At 41.0% G+C, this 18,425-nt stretch overlaps 2 protein-coding genes across 3 annotated transcripts; one reads left to right on the forward strand and one right to left on the reverse strand.

The window, feature by feature from the left end:
• The first annotated feature begins 4,307 nt into the window (after nt 1-4,307).
• LOC136294011 (cytochrome P450 2H1-like) lies at nt 4,308-12,150 on the forward strand. Its single transcript, XM_066191297.1, has 9 exons — nt 4,308-4,535; nt 5,530-5,692; nt 6,546-6,695; nt 8,441-8,601; nt 8,989-9,165; nt 9,602-9,743; nt 10,028-10,215; nt 10,712-10,853; nt 11,331-12,150. The coding sequence occupies exons 1-9, from the start codon at nt 4,359-4,361 to the stop codon at nt 11,510-11,512; spliced, it is 1,482 nt and encodes a 493-aa protein (XP_066047394.1). The 5' UTR covers nt 4,308-4,358; the 3' UTR covers nt 11,513-12,150.
• Nucleotides 12,151-14,824: 2,674 nt separating this feature from the next.
• BLOC1S2 (biogenesis of lysosomal organelles complex 1 subunit 2) lies at nt 14,825-18,411 on the reverse strand. 2 transcript variants are annotated; one of them, XM_066191299.1, is made up of 5 exons: nt 18,299-18,411; nt 17,429-17,545; nt 16,489-16,608; nt 15,886-15,990; nt 14,825-15,372 (listed from the first exon to the last, which is right to left on the reverse strand). In XM_066191299.1, the coding sequence occupies exons 1-5, from the start codon at nt 18,348-18,350 to the stop codon at nt 15,341-15,343; spliced, it is 426 nt and encodes a 141-aa protein (XP_066047396.1). In that variant the 5' UTR covers nt 18,351-18,411; the 3' UTR covers nt 14,825-15,340. The 2 variants fall into 2 exon arrangements, with proteins under 2 accessions (XP_066047396.1, XP_066047397.1); XM_066191300.1 differs by lacking the exon at nt 18,299-18,411 and adding an exon at nt 17,963-18,099.
• Nucleotides 18,412-18,425: the final 14 nt, after the last annotated feature.

An 18,425-nucleotide genomic window follows, 5' to 3' on the forward strand; every position in this document is an offset into this window, starting at 1 on the left:
GTTATTTGATATCATGAAGTCTTAACAAAGGTTTTGAACTTGAAGATTACTGAATTCTTCTTGGATTTTAATTTATTTGGTGAGTTTTTCTGTTATCATTTTTCTTCATGATATGCACTGTTTTCAGAGCATACAGAGTACCAGCAAATTATATGCTTCCATGATTTTTTGTGATTATGATAAGCAATTTTCAAAAGTTGCAAATTGCCTCTAGTTAAGGCCCTAGCCCGAGTTTGAGCAGGTCTGTGCTCAAATCTTGTTTGTCCTGCAGATTTCCTGATCAGCCTTTGGAAAGGCACGGTGGGCACTCTGCCCGATGATGACGCTGTTCCAGCTGGGGACAGCTGATAATGTTGCCCCTTAGCTGCTTTATCCCCCAGAGCACAGACCTTTGGGATGACCTGCTATACTCCACAGTGGTTCTGCAGCTGGTCAGGAGGAGCTCAACTGCTCATGCAGGTAGCTGAGAGCAGCGCTCTCAGGAAATCTGCTAAGCTCAGACACCCTCTTTGAAACTGGCAGCCTTCACTCTTCACTTCTGTGCCTCTTTTTACCATGTATAGCACCTGACTGATGTTTCCCATTTCCTGACTCTTTTTTTTTTCCACACTTGGGGCAGTGCATGTTCTTTCTTTATGCTGACCACAGTCTAGAACTAAGCACCTTTACTGAGAGATGATGGGGTATTGCAGCAACACAGCAATTTACTGTTGGTGGAGTCATAGCACAGGTCAATGAAAGGCTGTTATCAACTGCGTTTCCTTGCCCTTCTGATTACTAAAGAGCAGTTTGCCATGTATTGCGAATGACTGATGAACTTCATTGACTTCATCCTTTTACAACTGAGTAATGTTTTGGGTCTAGTGAGTTCATACATAAATGCTTAACCAAGTTTTTTGATCTACCTGATCAAATGTGATTTCTGTGACCTGAAACCAACAATGTGGTTTGTATCTTATCTCTAGTACAACGTGTAGCATTTTACAAATATGGGCTTCACAGAAATTGTTGAATACTGAAGATATCACTGAAGCTTAATACTTGCTGACCATGGCAGATCCTTTGTCAAATTGCTGCCTAAAATAAGGCAGAGGTTGATATTGTATTTTCTACACAGCACTAAGGAAAGTCCTGTCTGAAAGTAGTAAAAGTTCAGTAGCTAAGATGCTTCTATTCACAGCAGAACAGGCAAGATGATTTCCACAGGCTACTGTGCCACCTTGCTGTCCTGGTTTTGGATGGGTAGAGTTCATTTTCTGCATAGTAGCTGGTATGGGGCTGTGTTTTGGATTTGTGCTGGAAACAATGCTAATAATTCAGGTATGTTTTAGTGATTGTTGAGCAGTGCTTGCACACCCTCAAGGTCTTTTCTAATGCTCCTACCACCCTGTCGGCAAATAGGTTGGGGTAGCACAAGAAGTTGTGAGGAGACACAGCTGGGACAGCTGATACCAACTGTCCAAAGGGATATTTCAACCATATGGCCTCTTTCTCTAGAGGGAAATAGGCTGGGGGACACTGTTCAGCAGTGACTGGGCATCAGTTGGTTGGAAGTGAGCAATTCTTTTCAGTTTCTATTACTTGTCTTTCCTGAGTTTCATTTTTATAATTTCCTCATGATCGTCATCATCATCATTATTTATTTCAATTATTAGAATGTTCTTAAGTCAACCCATGAGTTTTCTCACTTGTAGTGTTCCATTTCTCTTCCCCTCTATCCTTCTGGAGAGGGAGAGTGAGTATTCAGTTGTCAGCTGGGGTGCTCAGTTGTGGTGCTCAGCTGTCAAGCTGGGGTTAAAACATCTCAATGAAAACGTTCAGTGAAATGTCGCATTTTAATGTAAGGACATAGGAACCCGAGGATGGGTATGCTGGATAATGCCAATAGTCAAGGCAGCCCAGAATTCTGTCCAACTCTAACCCTAGCTTAAAAATTAGTTCCCAAGGAACAGAGCAAAACCAAACGTGGCTGCCACAGAAGAATGTTCTTTCAGACAGCTTCAGTCTCCAGTGATTCCTGATTCTGTCATCAGAGGTGACCCAAGACTTTTGGCAGTTAAATCTCTTCCCAGTTAAACTCATGGATCCCTCCAAGCAGCTCTGGCTTTATTCCCGACACCATTTTGAAACCCTTCAGGGGTTATGTGAGTAATTAGATAAATAATAAAAAAGCCATGTCTGGATGTGGGATGATGCTGCAAGCAAAACCCTGCTTTCCAGTGCATTAGGCTTCACAGCAGTTGTTTACCCTCAGGGCTGCCAATAGAGGAATGCAAGGCACTTCATCTACAAAAGTAAAGGAAAAGAAAAAGCAAACAAATAGAGGTTTTCCTTGATGACAATAAAATTGACTATTTTCAGCAATATAATCGTCCCTCCAAAGCCTAGAAATTTCCTTTCAATTTCACTCATCTGTCCACTTCTGGTTTTAAATACCCTGGTGTGGAGTATTCAGAGTAATGCCCATTGTACTAGAATTTGCAGAATTTATTGCTGATAAAAAAACCCATTAGGACCAGGAGAAATGATCAGGGTATTAGAGTAATCTGCCTCAAAACAGATCCTTAGCAGACAGACATGTAAATATGTATGTCTACAGAGCCTTCCCTTTTAATCAGGGGAAACAAACTTCTTCAGTGACTGACTCATTTCATAAAAAAAAAAGTTCATAAGCAAAGTGAGATGATCTGTTCTCTGGAAGTATCAGTATTTCCCCACTAACAGGGGAGACTGTCAGTTCATTTGTACACCCACCTTTTTAATATCTAAATTTAAGGAGGACATCTTTCTTTCCTCACAGTTGTAAAATCGGCTAGTACTCAGCTAACTGGGCTAAAGATAAAGTCTCCCATCCTTAAACCCAATTTTGACAACTCAGTAGAGAACAAAGTGCAGTGTTTACAGTATGTCTTGGCTATTTTTGTACACATGAACACTCAAAAACTGATTGAACAAATGTGGACTCAAGTTCTAAGCCAAAGAATTCATGCAGGAAGACAAATTACTTTCCATTACCATTACCAGGGAGACAAAGAAGAGATTAGAGATACATATATAGATATATATTTTTATGTATAGGATGTATATTCTTATATATGGGATATGTAAGAATATATAAGATTATATGCATTTTAACACATCCTTCCAGCATCACAGCATCCAAGGGGTCAGAATAATTTTGGCTATGTGTGAAATGATGGAACGAGATGGGAAGAGTCTTGGCAGGTGGAAGAGCGTGTTTCTCTGACTGAAATGGTTCCTGGCATGGTTGTTGGGGTGAGATACCCCTAATCTGACATTAGTTTTCTGAAAATCTGGATGAGCTCCCTCTCTAGTGTGTAAAGAGAAACAGGCACTGCCAGAGGACACTGACACCAATTCAATGCTCATCCATTGTCAGTATGTGCTTTACAGAGACCCAGGTGTCTGAAGCAGAGCAGGAGAGTGGTCAGAGTGTGACCACAGCCTCTGGGGTGATGGGCAAAGGCTCTTCTGTGGGGCAAGACCTACCCAGGGAGCATAGCAATGAGGATTTCTCTCCCCTGCTAGGGGTCTGGGGCTGTAACATACAAAGCTTCTCACAAACAGAGGGGAAGGTGGGAGGGGGAGGAGGGAGAATCAAAAAGAGAAAGCTGTTTCAAATGGAACTGTCCAGAGAGATTTTGCTGCAGAGAACTCATACTGAACTTAGCTCAACTGATGAAAGCATGCTACTAATAATGTCAAGGTTGTGGGTTTGATCCCTGCAGGGACCATTCACTTTAGAGCTGGACTAGATGATCCTTCTTGCTCCCTTCCAACTCAGAATATTCTGTAAGTGTTTGACACACTTCATTTTTTCTCGCCAGCATTATCCACTGCATTGTCTTTGAGCACCAGTTTCATAGATCAGAGATAAACAGAGATAACCAATCTTCTTCTGCAGATTCTCATTCAGGATTACCGTGAGAGTAATGTCACGTCCCTTTCTTATTACACAGAGACTTCCTAAGGTAATGAAAGCTATTTATTTTTTTTATTCCACTAATACTTCCATTCCCCTTCTTAAGCTACAGTTTTTACCATCTTCCACTCTACACATGTTCTCACCCCTTGTTTATTTGTTTCCCTGCCGGAGCTTTGGCAGGTCTTAATTACCACTGCTTTAGGACTATTACATAACTCACAAAGTCAGTTTTAGTAACATTCATTCTTACCATGAGCAGATTAATAAGTAAACTCATATCTCAATAGGAATGGCAAGGCACTATTGGCTAATTGCAACCACGTACTTTGGCACCACAGCATATAAATAACCACGGATTCACAGGTCCAGCATCAGGCTTTTCTGACACTTGAGTTCTTTTCCTCATCCCACCATGGAGGTCCTGGGAGGGACCACTATTTTCTTGCTGGTATGTATCTCATGCCTTCTTTTTGCCACATGGAGAACCAGATCTCAAAAAGGGAAGGAGCCTCCTGGTCCTACTGCATTCCCCATTGTTGGAAACCTGCTCCAGATAAACCCATGGAATTTGCCTGAAAGCATGAAAAAGGTAAGGGACTGTCTTATTCTTTCCTATGTTATCTTCATGGCTTATAAAAGAAAATCCAGTCCCGCTGGTCTCAGCTAAATTCACAAGCTTAATTTGCATTGACCAAATGCTGGATTCAAACAGAAACAAAAGGTTTCCCAGATATACATGCTTATTAAGTCTATAAATTGCAATAATCTATAGCATTTCTAAGTCTATATATTACAGGGGTGTGTGTATATATATACATATATATATATGTCTATATATTGTAGGTCAGTCTATATATTTGCAATAACTGTACTGAAATGAGTTTTGTGCCGATGTCACAATTTGTACCACAGTACTACAATTTGCAGTGGATTTGCAATCCAGGCACTGATGCTGTTGCAGTATAATCCTCCTGTGCTCAATTCCTCACCATGTTGGCAACACAGCCTGGCCCTTTTTTGGGAGAAGAGCCTGGCTCTATTTTGCTGCCTCTGCTCCCTAGCAGATATGTAGGATCTCCTGGTAGTGGAAGAAGCAAGCGCAGAAATTGATGTAAAGACGTTTGGAGGTGAATTGTGCTGTCCATTCCCTCCCCTGACTAATATCACCCATCTGGCAAAAATACCCCTTGAGAGACGGTTTTGCTGTTTGTGGTCAAAACCCGTTAGGCATTTGCTTCCATATTGTGCATATAACTGATTGTCGAGCTCATGTAAATTGTTATCCACTATGCCCTTCACAAAAACATTCTTAAATGTTTTGTCAGCCCTGTGAAGGGCTATTTTCTTTTCTCAGATTTGGACTGGATACTCGCCATTTCCGTTCATATTCCCTATTTCTTGTACGATTCCCTCTTCCTTTGTCTGTAACTCATAATTAAAAGACCTCTGCACTGTTGTTAATCAATGTCATGTCTCAACAGTGCTGGGACAATGACACATCACCTCTCAGGCCTCTTTGTTAAAAACATCACAGGTTATCACTCATGTTGTCATGTTGCTCCTTGTGCTCACCTTTCCTACAGCTCAGTGAGAAGTATGGTTCTGTCTTCACGGTACATTTGGGCCCACAAAAGGTTGTGGTGCTGTATGGCTATGATGTTGTAAAAGAAGCTCTGGTTGATCAAGGAGATGACTTCAGTGGAAGAGGCATACTACCACTGATTAAAAAACTCTTCCAAGGCACAGGTACGTCCTTGGTATCGCCAGCATGCAAAACAGATGTTTTCAGAGCTTCAGAAAAACAGCTGAGAGGAAAGTTCAGGGAGGAACGGTAGATTTCATTTACTACTTTTATGCAGACAAATTAGCAATTAAAGGCCGAAACCCCAGCTCATTACTTGGACCCTTGAGTAAACTGGTGCCCTGGAGAACCGTTCAAGGTCCCAGGATGGCTTCACTGTGTGCCTTGTTATTTCCGGTGTGCTTCAAGCTCTGGCTAAAATTTTGTACATTAAATGTGCCTCTAAGGTCTTACATTCATTCTCCCATTTCTGAAAATATTCTGAATATACACACAACTCAGGAACCAGCAAAAGAAAGTCCACAGCACAACAAAGATAATATTGGCTGACCCAGCAAGGCCCACAGTCCAGATTAGGTCATGAGATTATTCAGCAGGTCAGTCTCTGGTATGGCATTTATAGCACATATTCCATGGTATTATATATATAGTGCAGTACCAATGGTATTGTCAATAATGATATGTTTTATCAAGGTGCACAGCAGAACATTTGAGTTATTTGGTTATGTCAGTGTAAAGGCCTTGTACCCAAAACCAATTCAGCATTACTTCTTACTTACTTCCTAACATAGTTTTTCTTATCCTGGGAATAAAGTCAGTTGTATTCAAGAGCTGTGACAGATGGATCAAATTTGTCACCTTCAGAATTGCAGAGAAGTTACAGTTTTGGGTAGATAGCAATTGCAGTGTAACTCCACAGAGAGGTGTCTTTGCATGCTGAGTACTTACTGTGTAGTTTCCATTAAAGGGAAATAACCCTGTTTCATCACGAAGGTCTATTTTTCCTCCCTGTCCCAGGCATTGTGACCAGCAATGGGGAGACCTGGAAGCAGCTGAGACGATTTGCACTCACCACCCTGCGGGACTTTGGGATGGGGAAAAAGGGCATTGAGGAGCGAATCCAGGAGGAAGCTCATTTTCTGCTGGAGAGGATCAAGAACACACATGGTATGATAAGGACTTTGTGCCTGCTGAGACATTGTGCATATCTGCAATGAGACAATGAGGGGTGTAGGGCTGCTTCACAAAATCTGACTCAAGGAGTGGGCATATGACCACTGCTGTTTCCGCTCCCTGCCTCTGTAGGCAAAGTTGTCAGTCCTGGCAGTGGGTCAATCAAAGGCACTGTGACAGTATGGAGGATAGAAGTAGGAGAAGCTTGGAAAGCACCTTTTAACCTATTCTGCTTGAGGAGCAAGACAGGAAGTGGCAAAAGGAATGGCTTTGCCACAGAGCCAAGGGTTTGATGGAATTTAGCCATGAAGAAAGTGATGGATGCTGTCAGGTAACCAAGTAAGCTCTTCTTCACCTTGTCTCCTGCAGCTCAATGTAAACAGATCCTGAAGAAGTAGGTGACCAGAGAACACATTTTCAGATATTTGGGGTTAGGTCCAGTCCATCTGAACACTAGACAATACGTCCCAGTATTGGTGGGGCTGTCCAATGGGAACAGAGATATAAGCTGCTTCTGAGGGCAGGGTATAAGGTTACCCACTTGGTTTCAACCTGTAAATGTGTTTTCTGGTAGTATGTAAGTCAGTGTTACTTCAAAGTGTGTCCCCTGAAGGTGGCACAGTACCAGCCTGGACCCCAAGCTTTCTTTTCATTGCCAGCCCTCAATGTGTGCCTGTTCTGCAAGGGGGGAAAAAGAGATGGATCTAAAAGAATGGTTAAGCATCACTTTTTCCATTAGCCACTAGAAAATTCAGCCTGGCTTCACAGATAAACATTTGTTTTATAAATCAGCTGCATTGCTTTTATCTTTTGACTATCACAGTAATAATATATTTCTTATGCCCTTATGCAAGCCACTAACTCTGGTTCACCTTATTACAGCATTTTTATTGTGTATTAAAAGGTTTTACAAGCAAGATATATACAAGCAAAAAGTATAAATTCATTATTTAATGCAATTAATAAATAGCTATGACTACTATCTTCTACATTCAGCTTTAATCTTTACATTCAGCTTTATCCTCACCACCTCTGAAACATCTGCTGAGTCTTCAATGGCCATGGAGTCACCAGTCAAGCAGAGAATTGATGCTATTGCTCATTGGAATAGTGTGCTACCAAGTTGACATTTTCTCACTCTGTGGTTTTCTTTCAGGATTTTATACCTTTTCATTTTATTGTTTTTCATCTTGAGACCTTGAAATGCACCCTGTCACTGTCTGTAATTGTAGCTTTTCCTTTCTGTCTTGGATCTAATCTTGCTTTTTGCTTACACCGTAATTCTCTTCACAGGAGTTATGCAGCTGTGCTATCAAACTTAGACTTTGATCACAGGCATTTGAACCCCAAAGAGAGGGCTATATAACTGAGGTTATGCTAATAAAGTTCATAAGGAGAGTGCAATAACCTAAAGACATGGTTCAGGCAAAGTCCCCATGATTTCACTGGGATTTTGTGGGAATGTTTAGGCTTTAGACTGTTCTAATAAACAGTCCATTAGACAGACAGGGATGTGCTAGCTGAAGAGGAACTAAGGCACTCAGACCAGTGTTCTGGTCTGAACCAGAATAAATTGGAGATAGAGGGAAGAATAAATTGGATAAGCCCTTCACTGTCCTTTCAAAGGAGTGCAAAATTCTGGATCTCCAGAGAATGTAAAACTACCCTGTAGTGTCAGAGGAGGGGATGATCCATTAAATACTGATAGCAAGATAACCCTTTTTGGGTGGTTGTTGCAGAGAGACCCCTCAACCCTGGCAATTTCCTAATCCATGCCGTTTCCAACATCATCTGCTCCATCGTCTTTGGGGATCGGTTTGACTACGAGGACGAGAAATTTCTAACTTTAATTGATTGGATAGAGGAAAACAACAAGCTCCAGTCCTCTATACAAACACAGGTGTGTGTGGTTTTACTTAATACATTTGTTAGTTATTATAATATTTTATTAAGGAATATTTATTCATGTTATTAGTTTTTAATTGCAGTGCATTTTCCTAAATTTGAAAAAAAAATTAGGAAGTGAAAAAGGCAGGTAAATAAATTCCTGATGTTTTTTCTTTACCTTATGGAATTGCCGTTGTATGTCCAAAGGCTATCATTGCAAAAGTTGCTCAAATCCTTGAATGCAGTGAAACCATAAAGTAAATGACAATAAAATCCTGAGTAAGAAAAACCTACTGTTCCAAAACAGTTTAACTGCCCCATTTTCATAGTTACAATTGGGGAACATTTTGTTTTATCCACATTAATAGGAATGTGCTTTTTCATCCCTTTATTTTTACAGCTATATAATTTCTTCCCAACTGTCATGGATTATTTACCTGGACCCCATCAAAAACTGATAAAAAATTTTGAAAAAGTTGATAAATTTACAACAGATATTGTAATGGAACACCAGAAAACCCAGGATCCCACTTGTCCTCGAGATTTTATTGATGCTTTTCTTAATAAAATGGAACAGGTACAGTAAGAGTAAAGATTTATCGGATTATATGGAAATCACTGCTTGAATCACATCTTTTAGTTTTACTTGTGATGGGGCATTGAGTTTTTGCAAATACAGAGGGGAACTTGATCTTCTTGACACATTGACTTCATTTTATCCTCTCCAATTTCTAACGAAGGATTTTTAAACACAGAATTAACAACATGTGCCAAAGTGACAAAAGCTGAAGACAAATTTGGTTAACATAATTAAATACTCCTTCCATATTAAAAAATGTTCATAATATTATTCAGTAAATCTACCATAAATGCTGGTGTTCTGGAGAGTGAGTGTCATATTTTTGAAAGAACCTTAGATGTGTTCATAAACCTACATTATGGGTACAGGATTATTTTTTTAAGCAAACTTCTTGGCTTTGTCATTCAAAACCTTCTGCCAAATCTTCCTGCAGGAGAAAGGGAATGATGACACAAAATTCACCATTGAGACCTTGAGCAGAACAACACTCGACTTGTTCCTTGCAGGAACAGGGACCACAAGCATCACACTGAGATTTGCAATTCTGATTCTCCATAAATACCCAGAGATAGTAGGTAATGGCAATAAGTAGTTTAAAACTTTTTAATAGGTTGTGGGATTAATTTGGACAATTCCTGTCACTACCACATGTGGCAGTAGTCCCTGACTAAGGAAATACGTTTGTGCACTGTGGAAATGTGTGTAAGTCTTAGTAGTCTTCACGGGAAGCAGATGTTAGTACTAAGTATATTCATATATTCTTGGCATGCTAAAAGCAAATTTCGTCGTAAATATGGAGAGAGGTTTAGGCAAACAGATGGGGGACTTGTTCATTCAACATTTACTGATTCCTTAACAGAGAAAATGCAGAAGGAGATTGATTCCGTGATTGGCCGAGACCGAAGCCCTCGCATGGCAGATCGGAGCCAGATGCCCTATACAGATGCTGTGATCCATGAAATCCAGAGATACATTGATTTCCTTCCTATTAATGTCCCACATGCTGTAATAAGAGACACCAAGTTCAGAGACTATTTTATTCCCAAGGTCTGTTCAACTGTGTCTGAGAAAGGTTGTAATCTCTTGGAAACAATAATGAGTTTTGTTCTTTGTATTTTATTTATTTTCAAAAGCATTGAAATGTGATACAGAATTTAATTATTTTGAATTTTTTTTTTGGAAGGGGATTCTGGAAGTTATGGAGTCCAACCCCTTGTACTAGAAAAAAAAAAACCACACACACAAAAAAAAAAAAACCCAAAAAAACTTTTTCATCCTCTGAATGAAGAGGAAGATAGTTCTATTTTTCACATCAGTGTAAATTGTAATTTATTTGGAAGCAATATTAAATTCTCTAAACAGACTCACTATTAAAATTCACTAAAAAACATCTTTGCCATACCAATGGCATATATTTTCACACATTAAATGTTCATTTAAAACTGGTTAAACTTTGAGTACCCTTCTATTTAGCTCTGGGAACTTCTAAGTGCCTCCTTGCTTTAGCATATCTCTATTGTACCTTTCTTTTTGGTTAATTCAGGACACTCTGATATTCCCTATGCTGAGTTCCGTCCTACATGATAGCAAGGAATTTCCAAATCCAGAAAAATTTGATCCAGGACATTTCTTGAATGCAAATGGTACCTTTAAAAAGAGTGACTACTTCCTGCCATTTTCTACAGGTAAGACCTCTTGCTGTTTCAGATCCTAGACCATCCTCTCCTGAAATCTCTCTGAAGATTACATGGCTCCATCACCATTGCCCGTACAGTGATGTCAGGGGCTATCTGCTAGAGTCACTTCCAGGCAGCTCTAACCCCTGCACTAGAGTTCCAGCTGACTTCCTTTTTTAGCAAACATAAAAACTCCTCCAATGCCTTCTACGAGATGTGTATGAAGTGGGACTCAGCCATGCAACTTGTCTCTCAAACTTACCATCAAACAGCACCAGAACATAAGCAAGCAGAGCCTTCAAACTGCCTTCACATACTGAGTGCTCTTATTGTTCTAGACCTTTAGTTCCTATTTTAATTCACGCTTCCCCAAAATACTGCAGTGCTACCTGTGCATTCTGAGATGTCTGAACTTTCAGGGAGCTGTGGCTAAAATCAGTTATCAGCAAAATTCTCCACTGTCACCTTTTTTTTTTTCACTTGTAGGAAAACGCGTCTGTGCAGGAGAAGGTCTGGCCCGGATGGAGATATTCATCTTTTTAACATCCATCCTGCAGAACTTTACTTTGAAGCCTATTATAGATCACAAAGACATTGACATTAGCCCAGTAATCACCAGTCTGGCAAATATGCCCCAACATTATGAGGTCTCTTTTGTTCCACGTTAGCCAAGTGAAGACAAGTTTCCCGCTCGCACACTCATGAGTGCTCTGGTTGAATGACATTCATTCCTCAATCTGTTGAGAATTAAACACTCAGACTTTTGGTAGATACTTTATGGAGAGAAGAGTGCTTAGAAAAGAAAATTGTATGGTGCTTTTAAAACCACCACAGCCAGCTCTTAACAGAGTAGGCAATCACACAGGGAAGGACACAGCTCCCCGTCCAAAATTAGACTCTTCTCTGCACCTACTTCATCCAGTTCTGGTTCCTGTCTGGCTTCTGACATGCCAGGCTGTCTGCACTAATTCTCTGAGAGCCCTGCTGCTGCTGTCCTTATCACCTGAGGGGTTCCAGCAGGAACAGATGCTTGTACTCCAGGGCTTTTACAAACTCTGCTTGAAGTACCTCTCTCTGTACTTTCAGTTTGTTTGTAATCTATTTGTAAAGGCAAACATAAAACACTGAGATTTTTTTTGTGTTAGATAATGATCATCTATTGTACTCTTGCCCCAATACTTACTATCTACTGTGGTGGGGATAGAGTTTATCAATGACTGGGCAGATGGGTCATCCTCTGTGTGATCATAATGAGAGTTTGTGAAATTAAAATTTATACTGCAAAATAAAGAAGTAGTATACTGAACTGTTGTTTTTCTGATATTCCAGAACATCTTTTAGTGAAAAAACAGTGTCTACAAAGCTTATACTGCAAAATCTCTTTCAAATCCTGGACACACGTGACTGCTTCATTTCACTCACTTACATGAAATGTGCTATGGCTTGATTAGAATCAACTGGCTAATGACCTATAAACATCCATTCCCAATTTGGGATAAAGCTGCACTGATCCTTTGGGACCTATCAGAACCTCAACTGTGGTTACAGAGCAGTTCACTGCAGAAAAAAAAAGGACAAATTAAATAATACCAGGATCCTCCCCTCAGTGCATTTTCCTAGACAAATGCCAGCTTCCATCTTCTCAATACTTTATGAAGTACATAAAGATCACTACAGCAATGTTATAATCAGGAATAAATCCATAGAGTTTATATGACTGGCTAAGCATATATGTACAAATCAATGGCTGGCACTTCCTGTCTTGACTACATTCCCATCAACGTATAATATAAAGTAATTACAGTGAAGACAGAGAGCTGAATCTGTGTATGTGGGAAAAGACAGAACTGTAATTTTACCACAGTGCCATTAACTGTTTATGTGAAACAGACAGTACTTGCTTCCTTTCAAAGGTTAATATGCTAGATATACTATACTATGCTAGATATATTATACTACATTGCAAAGGCAAAAAGCCACAAATGTCACAGAATCACAGAAGTCCTCTCACCAGATAAAAAGAAGAAAGCACTGTACTTCCTCTTTAGCCATGCCACAACTAAAATAGCCAAAAGAAATGAGAGAGCAGCTTTCTTGTTCTAGTTATCTTCCTCCATGCTGAAAACTCAAAGAGGCAGCCAAGGCAGATCAGCAGAACAGCTGATCCACCACCGCCATGGAGACTCCACCATGGTATGAAGTGGGCTTTGGGACTAGAGGAGGGCTAAAGCACCCTGATTCTGAAGACTGTGGTTATCTCCACATAGTACTGCTCTGAAACTTGAATGACTTCAGAATAACCTGTTAGAGTGGCTGGGCAGAACCATCTTAAGATGCTGGAAGAAAAGAATTCTCCTCTGGAACTGAACTGTTCTGCTTCTGCTAAAAGAGCAGTATTTACTAGGCTGATTTTCATCCCATGGTTTGCAGTTGCAGTCCAAGCCATCAAGAACTGCTTCAGCTCCAAAGCAGTTTCCAGACCATTTTGAAGACACACTTTGCCCCTGGACTTTCATCCATCAGCCCTCCCTTTTCTGTTACCCTCCTGTTCCTCCCGTTAAGAACCCACTATTTTCTTACTTTATTTTCCATTGGAAAATGTTGCAAAGGAGAACTGTGAGATATAATCTCCTTCTGTACTTCCTCTGGAATTTCTCAGGGATTCTCCAGGTGAAACATCTGAGCAGTAACCCAGTAATGCCTTTGCTTTTGGGCTGACTATACATTTCCCCAGTATAATACTGTTCACACACACCTATGTCTCTTCTGTGGTGCGACTCTCCAAGGAGCTGCCATCCTTGACACGATTTGGATTCTACCAGCGATACAGAGGCCCCTAAGGCAGGCAGGGGAACAGTTACTCAGAGACACAACTGGGAACACAGCTATCAGCTCTTAACCTAACTGGAATGCCACTGTCACACACTCCTCCAGCCAGCCAGTGAGTTCGTCTCTAAAATTTCCTCTCAAAAAGGAAATCAATTGTGGGACAAGCCCCTTCTCTAATTTTTGCATCCTGGAGGTGGAATACTGAAGAGTCTGTGAAGAAACTCATTATTTCTTACCTGAAAACACTAAGCGCTTGTGACAGCGCATGGCTAGAAGGATTTCCATTTTCAGAGTCCCTGGTAGTTTTAAAATGGCACTGTATTTTGCATACACAGAAAAGCAACTTTTTCAACAGGAACAGGACATGGTCCATATTGTGCCTTTCCTGCACGATCCGTGGTTTTCCCTGCTGGTAGGGCGCCTCCCTGTGTCCCCCTGCAGTCCTGCCAGGTAACACTGTGAGCACAGAAATGCTGTTTCTATTTAAACCCCAGGATTTTCAAAGTGATGATGAAGGCTCTCAAAAGTCATCTGCTTCACTCTTTTTTAGGAGCACTAGGGAAAAGTGTCCATCCTGACTAATTAGTGGCTGTTCACAGCCTGACAGCATGATGATTTTTATCACACTGGCACCTGACCAGACATTCTTTTAAGCACCCTAAGTTTGAACCACTTCTTTCCTACATTTCAGTTCTTGTACTGTCTTCAACTGCAACTCACTCAAAAGCCAGCTTGAATTACTTAAGGTCCATAGGTACAGAAAAAATATCCTTGGGGTAGGAGGAATACCTGCTCAGTACAAAGGGCTCCACCAAATCAGCAATTTGGAACACTGTTATGCTAGCAGAGAAGCATATTTTTGTGCTAGGCAAGCCACTTCAAAAACTACTAGGATCAAAATTCACTGGTAAAGTAGAGAAAGGGTCTGCTAAGTTAACTGAGCATCTGATAAAGCAGTATGTCTTGAAACTTCACCAGAAGTCCAGACAATCGAAGAATATATTTGCAGGAATACCTGATACAGCGTTTGAAACATGTTCTCTTTCTATCATCCCTAGTTGCTTGAAGGATTTGTCTTCATTAACAGACCCCTTTGAAAAAATAAACCAGCTTGTGTAATCTTTCTAAAAGAACTTCAGATTGCAGAGAAATAAATGCAGCAAATTTATTGTATATTTGTAATTAGTCTCTCTATTTCAAACAGATAAAAAGGGGATACCAAAATGAAGTCTTTTCAATACTCCACCCATTAAGTCCAAAGGTCCAGGTACCTTCCCAACACAAAGCTCAACAAAGGAAAACTTGAAGTTTAGGTCCTGCTGCTACTAAGGGAAAATGTCTTTACAGATTATGGTAGACTTTCCCTAGACCGAGTATTTCACGTGGAAATCAGGACGAACACACATATAGCCAATATCAACATGAGTTAAGGACAAGCTTCTATTTTTCACTGCAGAACTGAGGCAACAGTACCCCTTGACAAGAGGAAAATATTATTCAGCTTTAAGCCAGAATACAGCCTACTGTATTCAACAGCTGGAAAAAATTTCCAGTCTCCATGTCAGCTGCAACCAAATCCTTGTCAACATACAGAATGGCTGTTGTGCAAAACCAGAGATCAGTCTGATTCACTGCCCAACTCCAGCTTATTATAGACTGTTGCAATTTCATCGTTTCTCCAGTTTTTTGTACTTGGCTTCTGCAGAAGGAAAAATAGTATTTTAGTACTGGGTAGGTAAAAGATTTGCATCCTTTAAGTTAATTTACTGTATCGTTCAGGATCCTTTTTTTCTAATGCATTTAGGCAAATATAACAGTATAATAATTTTAAGAACCTGGTGCTTAAGTCAGACAATAATATTAATTTAAGCCAAGAGGGCTTAGTGCCTGGTGGAACATTATGATCCCTCAATTTTCAAAGTTAAATATCAGTCTTTAAAATATAAGTCAGTGTATGCCATAAAAAAAGAAATCAAGCCTCACTAATAAGTAGTTTAACAACACCTGTACGAGTCCACCATAATATAACTCATTACAGGAATCTTTTCCCAATGCTTATCACTTCACACACAATGTTTGTGCTCAAAACAGCATAGGCAACTCTGCAGCTCAGATTTGTTAAACAAAACAGAGTTCACTTTCTTTCTTGCTTTTTAAATCCCTTTGCAAGGCACTATGCTGCTAGGTCTTAACAGTGGAGAATGATAGTTACCAAGTTTTTTGGAATATGCATCCAATTTATAAGCTGCCTGCTCCAGAGCTGCAACCTGTTCCTCAATTAGGTTTATCTGTTCCAGATATGGCTGAAGATCAGCATCTTAAAAAAGAATAAAAATTTAATCTGTAAAAATTTCTCAGTAATGCACTTCCAAGAAACAGTTCACACTTGAAACACAAGAATTTCTTATTACATTTTTCAGATAAGACAGTTCAAAAGGTCCCCTCTCCTGCCCCAAAATTAAATGGTGACTCTGACAGCAAAGTTCCAGGAAAATATTAAATATTTAAGAGTACTGTCTAGTGTCTAACACAAGTAACAAGAGAACATGAATTAAAAGGAGTGTTATTCCCTGGAGATCCAGAATCTGGGGTAAACCAGGACACAAACTCAGATGTATTTCCTCTTACAGTAGTCTGTACATAGTCCAAAGCCGTTAAGAAATATACAAGACTGGCATTGCATGGCAGCACATTTATATCAGTGAGTTTTCTTTCCTCCAGCAGAAATGGAGTGTGAACCTTCTGACTCTAAGATGCTGTTTTTCCCAAGCAAGCGCACCATTCATTACACCCTTACCTTATTTGGTGTACTTACATTTTTGGTTTAAATCCTTCAGATTTCTACTGATGTTTATAGCAATATCTTTCATTTCTAAGTACTTCAAGCTAGTCAGCTTATTCATGTTTTCCAAGAGTTTGTAGTCTTCACTGGTGGCTTTAAAAAATACAGTTTATTTTAATTAAAGGTGATGTGGTTTGAATTGTGTGCAGACTCTTCAAGAGATTTCAAACCAAAAGCTAAATGAAGCACAACAGTTTAGATGGCAATACAGGTTATTAATATACACTCTACAAAAAGATGACATTTTGTGAATTGCAAAAATCAACTGGACTGATGCATTCACTTCAAAACTCTTTTTGAGAAAAATGTACTAAGTCCTCATATTTCTACTATTAATTCTGTCAGTGACACACTCATGTTTACAAAACTGATAGCACAAATCTAGAGTGGTAATCTGTACTATATATCCTTCAAGTCTGTGCAAGTCAGTACTGCTGTGCAGTGCTTTCAAAATTAGAGCCTATGCATTAACTTGGTGAGCAGTTTACTTTGCTCCAGTTAATTTTGCACAGCAGTTTATTCTAAAGCATAAATGCTGGAAAATGTGTATAACCCTTGTTCTCAGGAAAAAAATTACTCTCTGTAGAGCGTCCCTCCTACTCTGTCTTAACCTAGATCGCTTTTGTTAGATTGATTTTCCGTGTACAAACTTCTTCAAGACGAAGAAGAATTATTTTTAAGCAGCTGATATCACACTGAATTGTTCTGAAAAAATATTTGTGCTATTCTGGGACTTTATCAAATTAATGTAACTAATCTCAGTGTTGTTAGTAGCCTAGCAAGGTGCCAAATTTGGACTGCAAGTCTTACCAGATGTGATCTAAACAGTTGCAGTTTAGATAAACTATGCAGCAGATTTATTTGAAACAAAGTGAAAAGAAAGAACCTGCAGGTCAGTACTGCAGTGCCTTACCTGTCAGTTCACCTGTCAAGTAAGTGGCCATTTTGCTGAACATGTCTTTGCAGAGTTCATTGATATCTGCCTCTGCTGGCTCCTTAGCTTCCTCTGCGGTTTCAATAGCAGGATCCTCTACTCAGGGTAAAGACATTACATGGTTAAGGCAAACTATAGCAAATCCTGAAACACATCAGAACCATTAAATGGTTCCATTTTTCCCCCCTTCAAGCTGCCTACAGCTATTTTCCATGTAAGTTGCCTTTTTTACACTAAGGGGTAACAAACCATGGCAGCTCCTTTGAAGTAGCACCAACATTATTTCCAAATAATATTTTAGGGCCTGACAGCACTGACAAGTATTAGACCCCTCTTATGCTTAGAGAGCAAATCAGTCTGGGGAGAACTTCTGAGTGGCTGTGCACGCTGTTGTTTATTTCTAGTCACTAGAACAGAAGCACAGCGGACCCAGTTCGCTTTATAACGGCTTTAACAGATCCCCACCCGCGGAAAGCGGCAATCGCCCCTTTTCTTCTCCAGACCCGTTCCTACCACAATCTGCCCTTGTTCGGCCCCTCCCCGGAGCAGTCCGGCACCTCTCCCCCAACCCGACAGACCGCTCTTGACGCCGTCGGCAGCGTCTGCCGGCTGGCAGACCAAGGCTGCCCGCGGCCCTGGGCTCCCTCCGACCGAAGCGGCGGCGCGGGCAGGCCCCGGCCGGGCCCCGCGGCAGCGGCGGCAGCGGCAGCAGCAGCAGCAGGCATATGGCCCGGCCCGGCCCACGCCAGGCCGCGGGCTCGCCGGGTGCTCCTGCCCGCGCCGCGGCCTCCCCGGGCCCATCCCCGCACCGGGGCCCCCGGCCCCGGCCGCGCTCCTCCGGCCCCTTACGCTTGGCGGGCGGCGCGCCGGGCTCGGGCGGCCCCTCCGCCGCGGCCGCCATGGGGACAGAGCCGCTCCCGCCGCCCGGAGCCGCCTCCTCCCGCCAGGCCCGGGACCGCCCCGCGGCCGGCGCGGG

The sequence above is a fragment of the Chamaea fasciata genome, unplaced genomic scaffold (assembly GCF_029207755.1).
Source record: "Chamaea fasciata isolate MVZ Bird 193981 ecotype frontalis unplaced genomic scaffold, bChaFas1.0.hap1 SCAF_9, whole genome shotgun sequence".
NCBI lineage: Eukaryota > Metazoa > Chordata > Aves > Passeriformes > Sylviidae > Chamaea > Chamaea fasciata.